The sequence below is a fragment of the Ornithodoros turicata genome, unplaced genomic scaffold (assembly GCF_037126465.1).
Source record: "Ornithodoros turicata isolate Travis unplaced genomic scaffold, ASM3712646v1 ctg00000746.1, whole genome shotgun sequence".
Lineage (NCBI taxonomy): Eukaryota > Metazoa > Arthropoda > Arachnida > Ixodida > Argasidae > Ornithodoros > Ornithodoros turicata.
In genome coordinates this window covers 3,251,669-3,268,676 of record NW_026999400.1, presented here as the reverse complement: position 1 = coordinate 3,268,676, position 17,008 = coordinate 3,251,669, and the positions used below count along the sequence as shown (strand labels likewise).

The 17,008-nt window shown below is 49.9% G+C and overlaps 1 protein-coding gene across 1 annotated transcript; it reads left to right on the top strand.

Moving 5' to 3' along the window:
* The first annotated feature begins 14,068 nt into the window (after window positions 1-14,068).
* On the top strand, window positions 14,069-16,720 carry LOC135374802 (neprilysin-1-like). The gene has a single exon (XM_064607731.1). It carries the CDS (start codon window positions 14,069-14,071, stop codon window positions 16,718-16,720), a length of 2,652 nt encoding a protein of 883 aa, XP_064463801.1.
* Window positions 16,721-17,008: the final 288 nt, after the last annotated feature.

Here is a 17,008-nt window from a genome sequence, read left to right as displayed (position 1 = left end):
ATTATATAAGATTATCTTATTATATTATATAAGATTATCTTATTATATTATATAAGATTAAGATATAAGATTATCTTAAATATTATATTATATAAGATTATCTTATATAAGATTTAAAAGTATAGCATTGAATAAATTGACCTTGCGACAGGCTGAGTCGTTGCGTTCTTACCAGGACCTGCTACAACCGCTAACGCAGGTGATCAGCGATGCTTAGTTCCCCGATGTGGATCGATCACTCAAACTTGTAGCGCAGCCCAAGGGACACGGACGAAGCCAACAATACATGACAACCGCGTACTCTCAACTGAACAACTTTAATGGGTATCTACCAACTATCCCAACTTTATCCTTTAGTGGATCGATCAACCGATAGATCAATTGGTTCTTGATCGATTCTTTTGTGCATTGTCCATCGTTGCAAATACGTGCAGGCCGAACGAGGCATCCATGCACCAAATCACGTCTGCTAGCTGGCGGAACTACGTCGCTTCGCTTCCATCTCCGTCTCTTTGGCCCCGTGGCTCCGCTTTTGAGGTGTCAGAAATTTTGACAGGAGCAGACAGGAGTTACAAGCACTAGAAGTGCGCTTGGCCGTTTAGTGGAGAGATCTATGACTCTCTTGACTCTGGGACCGCCACTCAACGCACCCATTGAGTGCGCTCAACGCTACGGAAGAGGAGTAGACACTGTTTAGTAAAAAGGAGAGCTCCCGGCGCTCTGGAGCCGCTAACGCGCCCCTTTCCTTGATGAGCTCATGGGTGCTCCAGCTTTAGCGCTGCTCCTGCTTCGTGATGTTTGGAGGAAGGAGAGGCCGGAAAACCAATGAGCGGCTTTGGAAATGGGGCCTGGTCGCGTTGGTATCTCTGAAAGACCCTTTACGCACCACAGTACGATGGGCAGAGTACACCGAACGCGTTGGATAGAGCCCAAAGTGTCCATCTGCACTTCCGAGCTAAAAAATTATTCGGCTCTCGCTTTATATTGTTACAGCAGGTCGCTACCGGGACATAGGGATTTGACAAGCCCGCGACCATTTTCAATTTGTTACTCTCTACTAAAGCATTCACCCTGTGAAATATGAAGTTGAAAATCGTTCAACTAGCGAAAATATTCTGAGGGCCGTGACGTCAAACACAGGGGACGTTGCCTATTGGTGGACAGTCTCTTGCGGACAAATTGTAAAATTTGCATGCAAGCTTGCGAACTTCGTCATGAAATCCGTTTTAATTTGACCTGGAGATCATGTATTTTCCGGTGTATAACGCGCACTCGTGTATAACACGCACCCCTAAAAACAGGCCGAATTTGAAAAAAGTTCGATGTATAACGCGCACCGCAATGTTGCTACAAACTTCTGTTCTGCCACCAGTATACACAATAAACAAAGGCGGTGTATCATATATGCATATGCTTTATTTGAAACACATTTAGTCAGAGCTGTTCAACTCCGATGCAACAGAGTAGGTGTCATAGTATACTTCACTAGAGCACTGCACGGGCCCGGGCCCCCGACCGGGCCCGACCCGGCCCGCGGGCCGGGCTGGGCTTGTTATTGGCTGTGTGCTCCGGGCCGGGCCGAGCCCGGGCCGACAAAATACGCCAGCACCGCGGGCCGGGCCGGGTCCGGGCCGTTAAAATACGCCACCACCGCGGGCCGGGCCGGGCCCGGGCCGACAAATATGTTCCCGAGAGTCAGGCCCGGCCGGGCCACGCAGCTAATTCCACACATTGGAGATGCATTAGTTCATATCATCATGCGCTTGCGTCATTCCTGTGCATATTTTGCAAAGACAAGCAAAGGGTACTGCATTATGCATATGATTCGACCCTCTAGAACATTCTCCAAGCCACTTTACATTGCTCCTCACTCCTCACATATTTCACAATCACTTTGGCAAAGCTTGGTGAGAGGGATAGGGACTGGGAGAAGCAGTTTGTCGACAGCATGCTCTATCTCCGCAAAATCTTGACAGTGTAACGATAACGCCCCGTGCGTTCTGGATTTAATTTGGTCTCGTGCGGTTACGGTGTTAAACCGCCAACACTTGTATGTTTGTCTTCTCTCCTTATAAATTTGTTTGATAATCGCCAGAAACGCGTACGTCGCGGCTGGAAATACTAGGCCGGGATCTACTCGCCGGGTCGGGCCGGGCCGGGCTCTATTTGCTTAGACGCCGGGCCGGGCCGGGCCGCATAAAAATATGAAGGTCCGGGCCCGGGTCGGGCCGGGCCATTTTTCGATGCGCCCGGGCCGGGTCGGGCCCGGAAAAGTCGGCCCGTGCAGTGCTCTATACTTCACTCTCCCGTCCGCTTTCGGTTTCGCGTCCCTTCTCAATCACGCGGGCCTTTTGAAATGCCTTTGAGAACGCCTTTGGGAACGCCAGCCTTTGAGTGTTGTGTGTGTTCCTTTGTGCTCCTTGTCTCAGGTTTGTTGTTTTACAATGGGTACCAGCTCGCCTGCATCCTAGCATATGCACTTTTACCGTTCCGAAATGAATTCAGGATTATTGACAGCTCAACAGCATCCTTAAGCAGTATCATGTTCAGCGCCTTTTCGTCGGTTTTGTGAACTGACCCTAAGAGGTTTGGGAGAAAGCCACAGCACACCCTGGAAGAGGCTAGAATTTGTACGTCACCGACCTGAAAAGGAGCTCTGCAGGAAAATATTTCCGTGTATAACGTGCAGGACCTCTTCAGAGCACTTTTTTACTGTATAACGCGCGCGTTATACACCGGAAAATACGGTAATCGTAGTAATAATTTGATCGCGCACTCCCAGCCGAGGACAGCTGTTTCGCTCTACTTGGACCTCGTCAGCTCGGCGCAGGGAAGTGACACGATCTTGGGTCGGCGCTAACAGTGTGACTCGGCGAGACATCAGTGTTCCACGATGACGGCGCCACCTGTGGAGGCCGCTGTGCAAGCCAGCAAGGACATATACAAATGAACAATAGCCGGAGCTCCATGGCTGCACGTTGAGCATATATTTATAATTTGATCGTGCGCTCCCAGCCGAGGACAGCTGTTTCGCTCTACTTCGAGCTCGTCAGCTCGGCGCAGGGAAGTGACACGATCTTGGGTCGGCGCTAACAGTGTATCTCGGCGAGACATCAGTGTTACACGGTGACGGCGCCATCTGTAGAGGCCGCAGTGCAAGCCAGCAAGTACATATACAAATGAAAAATAGCCGAAGCTCCATGGCTGCACGTTGACCATATCTTTATAATTTGATTGTGCACTCCCAGCCGAGGACACTGTTTCGCTCGACTTGGACCTCGTCAGCTCGGCGCAGGGAAGTGACACGATCTTGGGTCGGCGCTAACAGTGTGTCTCGCCGAGACATCAGTGTTCCACGGTAACGGCGCCTCCTGTGGAGGCCGCAGTGCAAGCCAGCAAGTACATATACAAATGAAAAACAGCCGAAGCTCCGTGGCTGCACGTTGAGCATATCTTTATAATTTGATTGTGCACTCCCAACCGAGGACACTGTTTCGCTCTACTTCGAGCTCGTCAGCTCGGCGCAGGGAAGTGACACGATCTTGGGTCGGCGCTAACAGTGTGTCTCGGCGAGACATCAGTGTTCCACGGTAACGGCGCCTCCTGTGGAGGCCGCAGTGCAAGCCAGCAAGTACATATACAAATGAAAAACAGCCGAAGCTCCGTGGCTGCACGTTGAGCATATCTTTATAATTTGATTGTGCACTCCCAACCGAGGACACTGTTTCGCTCTACTTCGAGCTCGTCAGCTCGGCGCAGGGAAGTGACACCATCTTGGGTCGGCGCTAACAGTGTGTCTCGGCGAGACATCAGTGTTCCACGGTGACGGCGCCATCTGTGGAGGCCGCAGTGCAAGCCGGCAAGTACATATACAAACGAAAAATAGCCGAAGCTCCGTAGCTGAACGTTGAGCATATCTTTATAATTTGATTGTGCACTCCCAGCCGAGGACACTGTTTCGCTCTACTTGGAGCTCGTCAGCTCGGCGCAGGGAAGTGACACGATCTTGGGTCGGCGCTAAAAAGTGTGTCTCGGCGAGACATCACTGTTCCACGGTGACGGCGCCTCCTGTGGAGGCCGCAGTGCAAGCCAGCAAGTACATATACAAATGAAAAATAGCCGAAGCTCCGTGGCGGCACGTTGAGCATATCTTTATAATTTGATTGTGCACTCCCAGCCGAGGACACTGTTTCGCTCTACTTGGAGCTCGGCGCAGGGAAGTGACGTTCTTGGGTCTGCGCTAACAGTGTGTCTCGGTTAGACATCAGTGTCCCACGGTGACGGCACCACCTGTGGAGGCCGCTGTGCAAGCCAGCAAGTACATATACAAATGAAAAATAGCCGAAGCTCCGTGGCTGCACGTTGAGCATATCTTTATAATTTGATTGTGCACTCCTAGCCGAGGACACTGTTTCGCTCTACTTGGAGCTCGGCGCAGGGAAGTGACGTTCTTGGGTCGGCGCTAACAGTGTGTCTCGGCGAGACATCAGTGTCCCACGGTGATGGCGCCACCTGTGGAGGCCGCTGTGCAAGCAGGCAAGTACAAATACAAATGAAAAATAGCCGAAGCTCCGTGGCTGCACGTTGAGCATATCTTTATAATTTGATTGTGCACTCCCAGCCAAGGACACTGTTTCGCTCTACTTAGAGCTCGGCGCAGGGAAGTGATGTTCTTGGGTCGGCGCTTACAGTGTGTCTCGGCGAGACATCAGTGTTCCACGGTGACGGCGCCACCTGTGGAGGCCGCTGTGCAAGCCAGCAAGTACATATACAAATGAAAAATAGCCGAAGCTCCGTGCTGCACGTTGAGCATATCTTTATAATTTGATTGTGCACTCCCAGCCGAGGACACTGTTTCGCTCTACTTGGAGCTCGGCGCAGGGAAGTGACGTTCTTGGGTCGGCGCTAACACTGTGTCTCGGCGAGACATCAGTGTTCCACGGAGACGGCGCCACCTGTGGAGGCCGCTGTGCAAGCTAGCAAGTATATATACAAATGAAAAATAGCCGAAGCTCCGTGGCTGCACGTTGAGCATATCTTTATAATTTGATTGTGCACTCCCAGCCGAGGACACTGTTTCGCTCTACTTGGAGCTCGGCGCAGGGAAGTGACGTTCTTGGGTCGGCGTTAACACTGTGTCTCGGCGAGACATCAGTGTTCCACGGTGACGGCGCCAGCTGTGGAGGCCGCTGTGCATGCTAGCAAGTATATATACAAATGAAAAATAGCCGAAGCTCCGTGGCTGCACGTTGAGCATATCTTTATAATTTGATTGTGCACTCCCAGCCGAGGACACTGTTTCGCTCTACTTGGAGCTCGGCGCAGGGAAGTGACGTTCTTGGGTCGGCGCTAACAGTGTGTCTCGGCGAGACATCAGTGTTCCACGGTGACGGCGCCACCTGTGGAGGCCGCTGTGCAAGCCAGCAAGTACATATACAAATGAAAAATAGCCGAAGCTCCGTGGCTGCACGTTGAGCATATCTTTATCATTTGATTGTGCACTCCCAGCCGAGGACACTGTTTCGCTCTACTTGGAGCTCGGCGCATGGAAGTGACGTTCTTGGGTCGGCGCTAACAGTGTGTCTCGGCGAGACATCAGTGTCCCACGGTGACGGCGCCACCTGTGGAGGCCGCTGTGCAAGCCAGCAAGTACATATACAAATGAAAAATAGCCGAAGCTCCGTGGCTGCACGTTGAGCATATCTTTATAACGATTGTGCACTCCCAGCCGAGGAGACTGTTTCGCTCTACTTGGAGCTCGGCGCAGGGAAGTGACGTTCTTGGGTCGGCGCTAACAGTGTGTCTCGGCGAGACATCAGTGTTCCACGGTGACGGCGCCACCTGTGGAGGCCGCTGTGCAAGCTAGCAAGTACATATACAAATGAAAAATAGCCGAAGCTCCGTGGCTGCACGTTGAGCATATCTTTATAACGATTGTGCACCCCAGCCGAGGAGACTGTTTCGCTCTACTTGGAGCTCGGCGCAGGGAAGTGACGTTCTTGTGTCGGCGCTAACAGTGTGTCTCGGCGAGACATCAGTGTTCCACGGTGACGGCGCCACCTGTGGAGGCCGCTGTGCAAGCTAGCAAGTACATATACAAATGAAAAATAGCCGAAGCTCCGTGGCTGCACGTTGAGCATATCTTTATAATTTGATTGTGCACTCCCAGCCGAGGACACTGTTTCGCTCTACTTGGAGCTCGGCGCAGGGAAGTGACGTTCTTGGGTCGGCGCTAACAGTGTGTCTCGGCGAGACATCAGTGTCCCACGGTGACGGCGCCTCCTGTGGAGGCCGCAGTGCAAGCCAGCAAGTACATATACAAATGAAAAATAGGCGGAGCTCCATGGCTGCACGTTGAGCATATCTTTATAATTTGATTGTGCACTCCCAGCCGAGGACACTGTTTCGCTGTACTTGGAGCTCGGCGCAGGGAAGTGATGTTCTTGGGTCGGCGCTAACAGTGTGTCTCTGCGAGACATCAGTGTCCCACGGTGACGGCGCCTCCTATGGAGGCCGCAGTGCAAGCCAGCAAGTACATATACAAATGAAAAATAGGCGGAGCTCCATGGCTGCACGTTGAGCATATCTTTATAATTTGATTGTGCACTCCCAGCCGAGGACACTTTTTCGCTGTACTTGGAGCTCGGCGCAGGGAAGTGATGTTCTTGGGTCGGCGCTAACAGTGTGTCTCTGCGAGACATCAGTGTCCCACGGTGACGGCGCCTCCTATGGAGGCCGCAGTGCAAGCCAGCAAGTACATATACAAATGAAAAATAGGCGGAGCTCCATGGCTGCACGTTGAGCATATCTTTATAATTTGATTGTGCACTCCCAGCCGAGGACACTTTTTCGCTGTACTTGGAGCTCGGCGCAGGGAAGTGATGTTCTTGGGTCGGCGCTAACAGTGTGTCTCTGCGAGACATCAGTGTCCCACGGTGACGGCGCCTCCTATGGAGGCCGCAGTGCAAGCCAGCAAGTACATATACAAATGAAAAATAGGCGGAGCTCCATGGCTGCACGTTGAGCATATCTTTATAATTTGATTGTGCACTCCCAGCCGAGGACACTGTTTCGCTGTACTTGGAGCTCGGCGCAGGGAAGTGATGTTCTTGGGTCGGCGCTAACAGTGTGTCTCGGCGAGACATCAGTGTTCCACGGTGACGGCGCCACCTGTGGAGGCCGCTGTGCAAGCCAGCAAGTACATATACAAATGAAAAATAGCCGAAGCTCCGTGGCTGCACGTTGATTATATCTTTATAATTTGATTGTGCACTCCCAGCCGAGGACACTGTTTCGCTCTACTTGGAGCTCGGCGCAGGGAAGTGACGTTCTTGGGTCGGCGCTAACAGTGTGTCTCGGCGAGACATCAGTGTTCCACGGTGACGGCGCCACCTGTGGAGGCCGCTGTGCGAGCCAGCAAGGACATATACAAAGGATATATATATACACGAGGGGTGTTCAAGTCAAACCGGGACTTTCTGTCTCCTGAGTGTACAAATTACAGAGACTACATACAAATTACGGCCCAGAGCCGTAGCCTAGCCTACGGCCCAGAGCCGTAGCGAGGCAAGTTTGCTCCCAGGGCAGAGTAAATTTGAAGCGCCCCCCCCCCCCTCACCCACTGCCGTCATAAGCCCTGTAAACAAAGAAATGAAAACGCTTATTCGCACTGCCGAGATCATATATTCAAATTTTCTTCGTTCCGGCTTCATCCTGTCGAACCAACCAGCCAGGGCCTGCCGTTCGGCGCCCTCTCTCGCGAGAGCGCCCGGGGCGGCTGCCCCATCGCACCCCCGTCGCTACGGCTCTGCTCGCGCTACTTCTTTTTCATTATTTTCACACGCGACAAGCCTCCGCGTTCACCACGTGGTGGTCCAAAGTTTGTGCAAAACAGAAGACACATGCTGGACAAGATGGCCGACAACGAGGTGAGCGCTCATATCGAACAGCGAATTGTCATGAAGTTTCTCATGAATGAAGGCGTAAAGTCATCTGAAATTCACAGGAGGCTTCAGGCTCAGTATGGCCACGATACACTTAGCCGCAGCAAAGCGTTTGAGTGGTGCAAACGGTTGCGAGGCGGCCGTACATCGGTGCAGGACGATCCCGGCGATTCAGAACCCAGTGTCAGAGTTCCTGAGAACATCCAACTTGTGGAGCGCCTGATCCTCAAGGACCCACGGATAACATGTCTAGAACTGGCTCGAAAGGCGGACCTTTCTGTGGGAGCGTTGAACACTATCATTCATGAACACCTCCAGTTTCGGAAAGTTAGTGCCCGTTGGGTCCCGAGGCAGCTCTCCGTGTTTGACCGGCAGAGAAGACTGGAAATCTCCCAAGAGCTAAGGTACCGTTTCGACACTGAAGGACAGCCGTTCCTTGATCGGATCATCGCGTGCGATGAAACGTGGGTACACCAATTCACTCTTGAGTCTAAACGTGCATCAAAACAGTGGAAGCACCCGGGCTCGCCAGCTCCCAAGAAGTTCCAAAGCACCCCGTCTGCGGGTAAGGTAATGGCCACGGTTTTCTGGGACAAGACCGGCGTTGTTCATGTTGATTTTCTGCCCAGTGGTACCACCATCAATAGTGCATATTACTGCCAGGTTCTCAGGTATGTGCATAAGGCGCCGAAGCAAAAGCGGCCGGGCCTCATCACCAAAGGAGTCCTCCTCCTACAGGACAATGCACGCCCGCATGCCGCGCATCTCACGACACGCACCTTACAGGAACTTGGATGGAACAGGAACAACTGGGAGTTGCTGCCACATCCCCCTTACAGTCCAGACCTCGCCCCCAGCGATTTCCATCTCTTCGGGCCACTGAAGGCGTTCCTTGGGGGCCGCCACATCAGCTGCGACGACGAGGTCAAGAATGCGGTCCGATCATGGCTGCTACGCGCCGGTAAGGATTTCTACGCTGCTGGCATCCAAGCCCTCGTGAAACGCTGGAACGAGTGCATTAGTGCAACTGGAGATTACGTTGAAAAATAAAACTAATTTCTCGCCTGTAAGTTCTTATTGGTCAGATTCCTTGTGACGTTGCTAAAGATTCTCAGCAGGAAGTTCCGCTTGACGCCCGCATCCGTCGTCTGCTGTAGCGCCGCTTACACACGAATTATGGAAAAAATGTTCCGTCGATCGGGATAGGACTTTCGGAGTCATGGTCAGTGAAGGACGGGGAATCTCATTCCACTGTGGTTTCGGAATCGATCTGTGGTCGATGCGACTGTCCCTTTAAATCATGTGCGGAATAAATGATCTTACCGAGGTGTTTTTGTAACAAACATCAAGGTTATTTAAATGAGTGGAAAACACTTATGCTCATTTCTACTTACAACGTAACAAATGCTACGCATATCAAGAAATACTAGGAGGAGAACTCTGCGAATAATTAGTCTATGCTCCGAAATTTATTTTTAGCGTGGCCGTTTCTCTGGAGGAAGGGAACAAACGGGATATCAATTATGTAACTGAGTTCTATCAATTATGTAACACAATCACATTTATGAACTATACGGCTAATTGTTCTCGAAGTCTGGTCGACTTTACTATACGCATCTTGCAGTAACTCCGCTTCATAGGTCTGTGTGAATATTAGGATTTTTTCGAATACCGAAGCGAGTACTTGTGTATTCGATTCGAATTCCGAATCGAATGTAGAATACTATATTGGAATTTCGAATCGAAGCGATTGCTGTTCCAAACCGATATTGGAATAGTTCGGAAGCTGCGCTCATAAGCCCGTAAATGGCAGAAGAGAGGGTATAAAACAAAGCGAGTTCTGCATCATAGGAAGCACCGAATGCAAATATAATCTACATATGCTGTGTATCCGTACTAATGCTGAATATGTGTGCCATCTTATACATAACTATATATTCGCTTCGTATTCACTTCGGTTGTTGTTTGCTTTGGTTTGTTGTTGCTGGTGAAGATTACATCCATAATACCGCATACATATAGTGATGCATGACGGGAATACGGACTGACGCGAAAATTGAGCAGAGGTTGTTGTCCATTAAGTCCATAAGCTGTCCATTAACCTTGTTGCTGTGTAACGAGAATTTGTCTGTACTCCTTGTCTCGGGTTTAGTTCGCAATTAAGCAGAGACAACATGATACCCGATTTTCTATAGGCAGCTGCCTCAGCCTTGAATCTACATTGCCGTAAAAATTCCAATGCATATCCCTTTTTCCAGTTGGGCATTCCGTTAATTTATCGAGAAAGCTGGAACTTCTAACGGCGACGAACTGGCGTGTGAACATTTTCCCTACGCGACAATTCTTGTACCGAGATGCCCGTGTACCGAAATGTCCGTGTACCGAAACGTCCGTGTACCGAGATGTACGTACCAGAATGTCCTGTGCGGAAACGTCTTGTACCGAAATGTCCTAGAGCCGCCGAAATGATCACACTGCATCACGGAAAAACAAAGAAATATGTGGGCATTGTGTGCAGCAGACATGCATCCACAGGTGGCTCCATTTATACACTAATTTAAAAGAATAATGTGCCTGGACGGCTCAATGTATTTACGGAAGTAGTTACGTTATTTAAATACTGTCTTAATGTATTTATATTTTGTATTTAATTACTTTCATCATAAAGTATTTATAGGCAGTATTTAAATACAAGAAAACATGTAGTATTTTGTACTTATATTTAAATACCCGAAAAGTGTATTTATGCCCATCCCTCACTGGAGCACGTTTTCCTCAATTTTCCTCTGGGCTTCTTCGTTAGAAAATGATTCTGTCGGTGGCCACTTGGGAGATGCTGCGTACGAAAAGACTCCTAGATGATGTGTGCGTCGCATAATCTCTTCCTCCATCTTTGACATTTTGCGTTTCGCCATATTTCTTCTGATTTCTGTTTCATCTCTGTAGCGGGGCTGTGTATATGTAAGCCTTAGCAAGAGACATCCAACTCCAAGCGTAGCACAAGACCACGAAGCGTTTATTTAACATATATGTACTGCCAGCGACACGGTTGTCTGAAATCGCCTGTCAGTAGTTTTGCACCTCATATTTCCTTGTTCGTCATCGAAAATGTTGTTTCAATATTGTATTTAAAAGTGGGCTATATTCAGCGCGTGTTTCTTATTCGAAATAAATGATCTTACCACACCTCGAGATTTGAGGTAGGATAAACCACGGGGAGCCGATTTCAGGCAACCGTGTCGCAAGCTCTACATACTCCATACTCCAGAGAGGCGAGGGGCAGTTTCCTAGAAGAGAAAAGGAGTAGGAACGAGAGAGAGAGAGGGAGAGAGAGGGATGCGAGTCAGGGTTCCATTATGAGAGGGGTGCATGGTGAACTCTACTGTAGCCTTTCCAACAATTTGGACGGCAGATATACGATAGCGTCGTCGGAATACGGTTAAAAGTCGATGTGTTTATGATAGTGAGGGAGCGTGAGAACCGTTTCCGGCAGAGTATTCGGGATTCGCGAAAATCACTTCATGGTCCCTGCCACAGGCGGAGAGTTTTCAACCTGCCGGAGGGGCACAACGCCCCCCCCCCCCTCCCCCCTTCACAGGTCGGGTAGGGTGTCAGGAATTCTGTGTCGTGACGTTATGAGACAATTTTTTTAAATAGGATTTTCATGTTCATTCGCATGAAACACGCGAGGATATCCCACGAAACAGCTGGGTAGACTTCCCGGAGGAGGCCTGGCTCCCCCAGGGAAAGTTCCGGGGGGAGCCGACTGTGCTGGCTGTGTAGCCGACAACGGCGAGCTCTCCCATTAGCCCCCCCCCCCCCCCCCCACTGCTTGGACTGCGTATAGGAAACCGGGCCTCTGGTGACTCCTAAGCGACCTTTCTGTCGTTACGGGCACCGTTGCGGCTACGTAGTCAAAGTAACGGTGTGGGCGAGTTGGTACGTACTGACACGAAAAAAAAAAAAAAAAAACAGCGCAGAAACGGGACATGAAGTTTCGGGGGCAAGCTTCGTTTGTCTACTTCACGTCCCGTTCCTGCGCTGTTTTTTTCGTGTCAGTGGATACGTAACTTTAGGGACCTCTGGGGACCTCCTGTCCCGTGCTGGTGAAGGCGCACGGGGTGGCTTTACCCCCCGCACCCTGGGAACAAGGACTCTGTATGTCAAGGCAAGAAATCGCAGGCACATATAAGCACTAACGTACCAGCAAAATGTCTCGAAGGACGTGTCGGTAACAGCGAAGCTGCATGAGAACACAGTTTGTGTCTCTCGTGTGTGATTGGTGATTCAACAGCATCTATTGCGAAAAGCGGAGATCTGGGAATCGGGATCAGTTATCATTGAATATATATAAACTCCTGCTACCCTATATAGTTGCTGCTTACCGTTACCGTTCTAGGCCGATGGTCAAGATGTGACGCCTGCAATTGCCTTATTAACTGAACATTTACGATGGACCTTACTTTTTTCTGTCGCATATGTATTGCGGTGCGTCACAAAATTATTCAAGAAACAATGTCTCCTAACAACTCTCCTCAGAGCCCCTTCCGCTCGAAATCGGCTTTCCAGAGCAACGTACATGGACTTCACGCAGCGGACACGCACCTACGCAACATCTCATCAGCTCGCGTGACGTTTCCGTGACGCTCCGTCAGGACGATCCCGTGTGAGCATCCTTTCCCATACCTGCTCAAGCATCAAGCCAGGTGAAAGGGAACGACATGTCGTCACACCGACGTCGCGCATACATCTCTCCGAGCGGGAATTTTGAGCCGTGTGGATTCTCACAATCAGGGAAGGATGACGAACGTATTTTGGTTACCGTTTCCATTTTCGTTACTGCTATATTTTCGTTTCCGTTATCCGTTTCTGATACCGGCCTTTCAATTTCGTTTCCGTTTCGTTTCCGTGACTGTTTCCGGTAATGGAACGGTTGTTACAGAGCTGCGGGAGGACAGCCCGTCCGGCTCTATCAGCACCCTGTTTTGCCCAAGTGCTGCTTCGGTGTCACGCGTACACACTACACAAGTAATTTTGCGTCGTTGGGACATCTTGCAAGATAATAATAATAATAATATATATATGTGCCCAGTCACCCTCCCAGGTGTATATCGCTCGCTGAGTGACCCCTGGTTTGCCAATCCCGAACGATGCGCAGCTACCCAGGGCCGACGAGCCGCAAACACGGCGAAACACGTGTCCTCTGGTGCTGTCGCATCGTTCAATGAGTATCTATATATATATATATATATATATATATATATATATATATATATATATATATATATATATATATATATATATATATGTGTGTGTGTAGGAACATGTTTTCAGTCTTCAGTCAGTCGGAGTGCAGCAACGCGTAACTTTCATCCAATGTCGTATTCATAAGCGGACGCTCCCAATAATAAATAATACTGCCATGGCAACAGTGAAAAGAAAAAAGTACAAAATAACTAACTAAAAATCATGGGCTGGCATGCTCGTGCTATGGTGGAGTATGGTCACGTGTCGATGTCATGGAGTTATGAGGACTGGGGCGAAGTAAGTGAGGGATCCATTTTGCGCTTTCTTTCCATGCCCTCGTGTAGTATTTAGAGCATTACAGGGAATGGACACATCAAAATACAAAAACAAAAAATGAAAAGTCACTCAAATGTCATCGCACAACAGGAATAGCCATCACCCGAATTCCATACCGGACGCTAAATTCGTTTCCGTTTCTGTTTCCTGTAATGGAGGACCGTGATATGCGTTTCCGTTTCCGTTATCGTTACAATCTTCAATTTCGGTAATATACCGTTTCTGTTTCCGTTACCATTACCGTTACTCTCGCCTGCTCACAATTCATATTGCCGATGACAAATAATACAGCTCAAGTAGGCTAAAAGTGAAACAGGGAGTCGGTGAATTCGTGAGTTCACTATCGTCGAAGCAAAGATCTTCGAATTGATAGTAAGCGTAGGACGAGCCGTCACTGCGAGTGAAGACGAAGAAGAAAGCACCTTCACGTACTTCGTGTCATAGCCGGTGCACGCTCCCAGCTGTATTAGCTTGGAATACTACACTGGCTCTGCTGCCACACTGCTTCTTTGGGGCACCACCTCTTCACTCTGCGCGTAACTATGTTTGACACATCTTCAACAACGGGCCTTACTGACACCAACACCACCTCCTTCCTCGTCAAAGATATGTCGAATCCTCCTTCCTCTTATCTAGCACCCCCGTACCCTGCACCCACCTTATCGACGAACTACGGAGCAGCATATCCCATGTACAGTTCCCCCTACATGCCATCGCCGCCCCCTTACAGATATAGGTTCCCGCTTCGTTCACCGCAACAGGGAGATTTCATTCCCCAAGACACCCCTGATACTATGCTATCCTTGGAGCGCTCCTCAGAACCATGTGAACCGTCGACTGTTGAAGAACTTTCTTCCGGAACTCATCTGGTACAAGATTCATCAGATGCATCCATTATTCGGGGCGACCCGGATGAAGAAGACACTTCAACGAAATACGACGTCCGCAAAGCTTTCGCAGAGCGCTGTCGCTGCTCCTTAAATACATGTATCACGGCGATAGTTTTCTTGGCCGTTGTCCTCCTGCTGTTTCTAGGTTCGGCAAGCAAGCTTCTTCGAATGGCAGGAGAAGAGTACCAGGACAGCATCCCTATGATAAACATCAGACATTGGCTTCTACCTCGAACAACACAGACCGATGACAACACGACAACCAGCGCGGGTCCCATGAAGTTGGTACAGTGCACGTCGGCAGCGTGCAAGTGGGAAGGGCAGTACTTGATGGACAAGCTCAACTATTCTGTGGACCCATGTGACGACTTTTATTCTCACGTCTGTTCAGCGGATTGGTTCACGGACAACCACGATGCCAACCCTTACATGTACCGAGCTTCCGCAGCATTGATGCAGGACTTTTGGAAATACCTGCGTGGTAAGCGCTCCAGCGCTCCTTCGTTTGTACGACAAGTGGCGTTCTTGGCTCGAGGTTGCGTGGAAGAGATTAAAGTTGATAGTGAGTGGACAGCTTTTCGCAATATTTTGGAGAGCCTACAGATATCTGGCTGGCCATATGTGAGTGATGTGCACGACACGGAGCCTCACGACGTCGCCAAAGTCGCCGATAAGTTTCTGGGGACGTCCATTTTGGTCTCGCCGCTGCTTCAAGAACGACATCCTGATCGAGAGCCTGAACTTCACATCGATTCCCCACCCATTTTCTTACGGCGCTATGCCACCCTGTTTCCAGACGAACGCCTGAGGACCTACAGAAACTTCGTCTTCAATGTGATGTCAGTATGGAAGAGACCTTCACAACTAACTTCTAACCTGTCACTTGAGATCGTACACCTGGAACATATGATGTCACAAGCAGCCGCCCATTCTTCTCGCAGCGTACCTGCTATCCACAAGACGAAGCCAGTTGCTTCGTTCAAGGCACTGCGCCACTGGGACTGGGTTAACTACTTATCTTTTTTCCTACAAGATGCAGTGCCGAAACCAGTCACCACTAATGTAGTCCTGCTCGATCCGCTGTACGTGGAGGAGCTGTCGGGAATACTAAACCACGTCAAGCGACGCACCCTCATCAACTACATTGGTTATCGCTTAGCAGTAACGATGTCTCCATTGCTACCAAGTGGGAAGGCAGATTTCATGCTTCAGCTAAGTCACCAGCATCAGTTAGGAGTGGGTGTGCCCGAACGACTGCAAGCTTGTATGTTTATGCTGGAACGAGCTTACCCATTCGGCATCTACTTTCTAGTTTGGTCCATGGTACTGTCGAAGACGAAGTTTCTCACCTCGGGTGCAACCGGCTTCGCAGAGGACATGAGCCGTTTAGAGGACACCGTACGTGCAGAGATGAAACAGATTGCGTCTACCACGGTTTGGATGCTTCAGAATGAGTCTTCAATTGCCAGCTCCAAGATAGATCGCATGAAAATCCAGCTGATTCCAGACATTCATAAGCTATCCTTACCTGACTTATCATTCCCGCTATCGCTTCCAGAAACGGGAAAATTCCTTCAGACGTACAGTAAACTGCTTCGTTTCACCCGGCTTCAATACTGGGCTGCGAGAGACTTCACTCATTTCCGCGTCCCGAGAACCCCTACGGAGTCCTCGTTCCTTCCAGGATTCTCGTACGACCCTCAGCGCAACGTGTTGTCACTTACTCCCGCCATCATTGCATTCGTCGCAAGACTTTCGCAGACGTTCGATGCTCTTTCTGTACCGTTCTTGGTCGCTCCGTTGCTACGTGGAATGTTCTCTACGATAGACCTCCGAGGCAGCTCTGTGGACGCCAACGGAATCGTACGCAGGTGGTGGTCTACGAATACAGAGGGCAAGTTTCTCAATCGGGCGTGGTGCGTTCAAGACGCATTTGCTGATGGAATGAGGCAATACTCGAAGCGTCATATTGAAAGCACGTTATTTTTAGAGGAGAATGTAGTTGATAGTTCCGTATTACGACCACTGTACGACGTGTTCCTTAACTTTGCAAACAGAGAAGAATTGATGGCGACAATACCGGGTCAGCCGCTGAATCTTACGTTCCGGAAGCTGTTCTTTATTAACTATGCCACAATGTTCTGTGAGCCCGCCCGTGACGCTAGCCATGGCAGAAGACAACTTCAGTTCAAGACCGCTGTCCCATCACAGTTGAGGGTCAATGTTCCAATGTCACTATCCGGCGCATTTGCGGAGGTGTTTGGATGCGCTACAGAGTCTCGGCATACGTGCGCCTTCTGGTGACAGCTTTGTACGATAGTAAAACAAGCTCTCATTCGTTTCCGTACCTTTGTTTCCACGTTATGTCATTACGAAATACCAGCGACATGGTCGAGGTGGTGGTACTTGTGGGCTATGCTGAGCACTGGGAGGTGGTGGGTACGAATCCAGGTGTCCTTACGCTTCCCCCTGCAGACTGCCGCATATCCTACCTCCCTCTTTCGTCCCCCTTATACCTTCCTCTCCACTTGTTACACGACGGGTACACACCTGCATTTAGTCCACAATGCGCCCGATTATCCACACCCACTA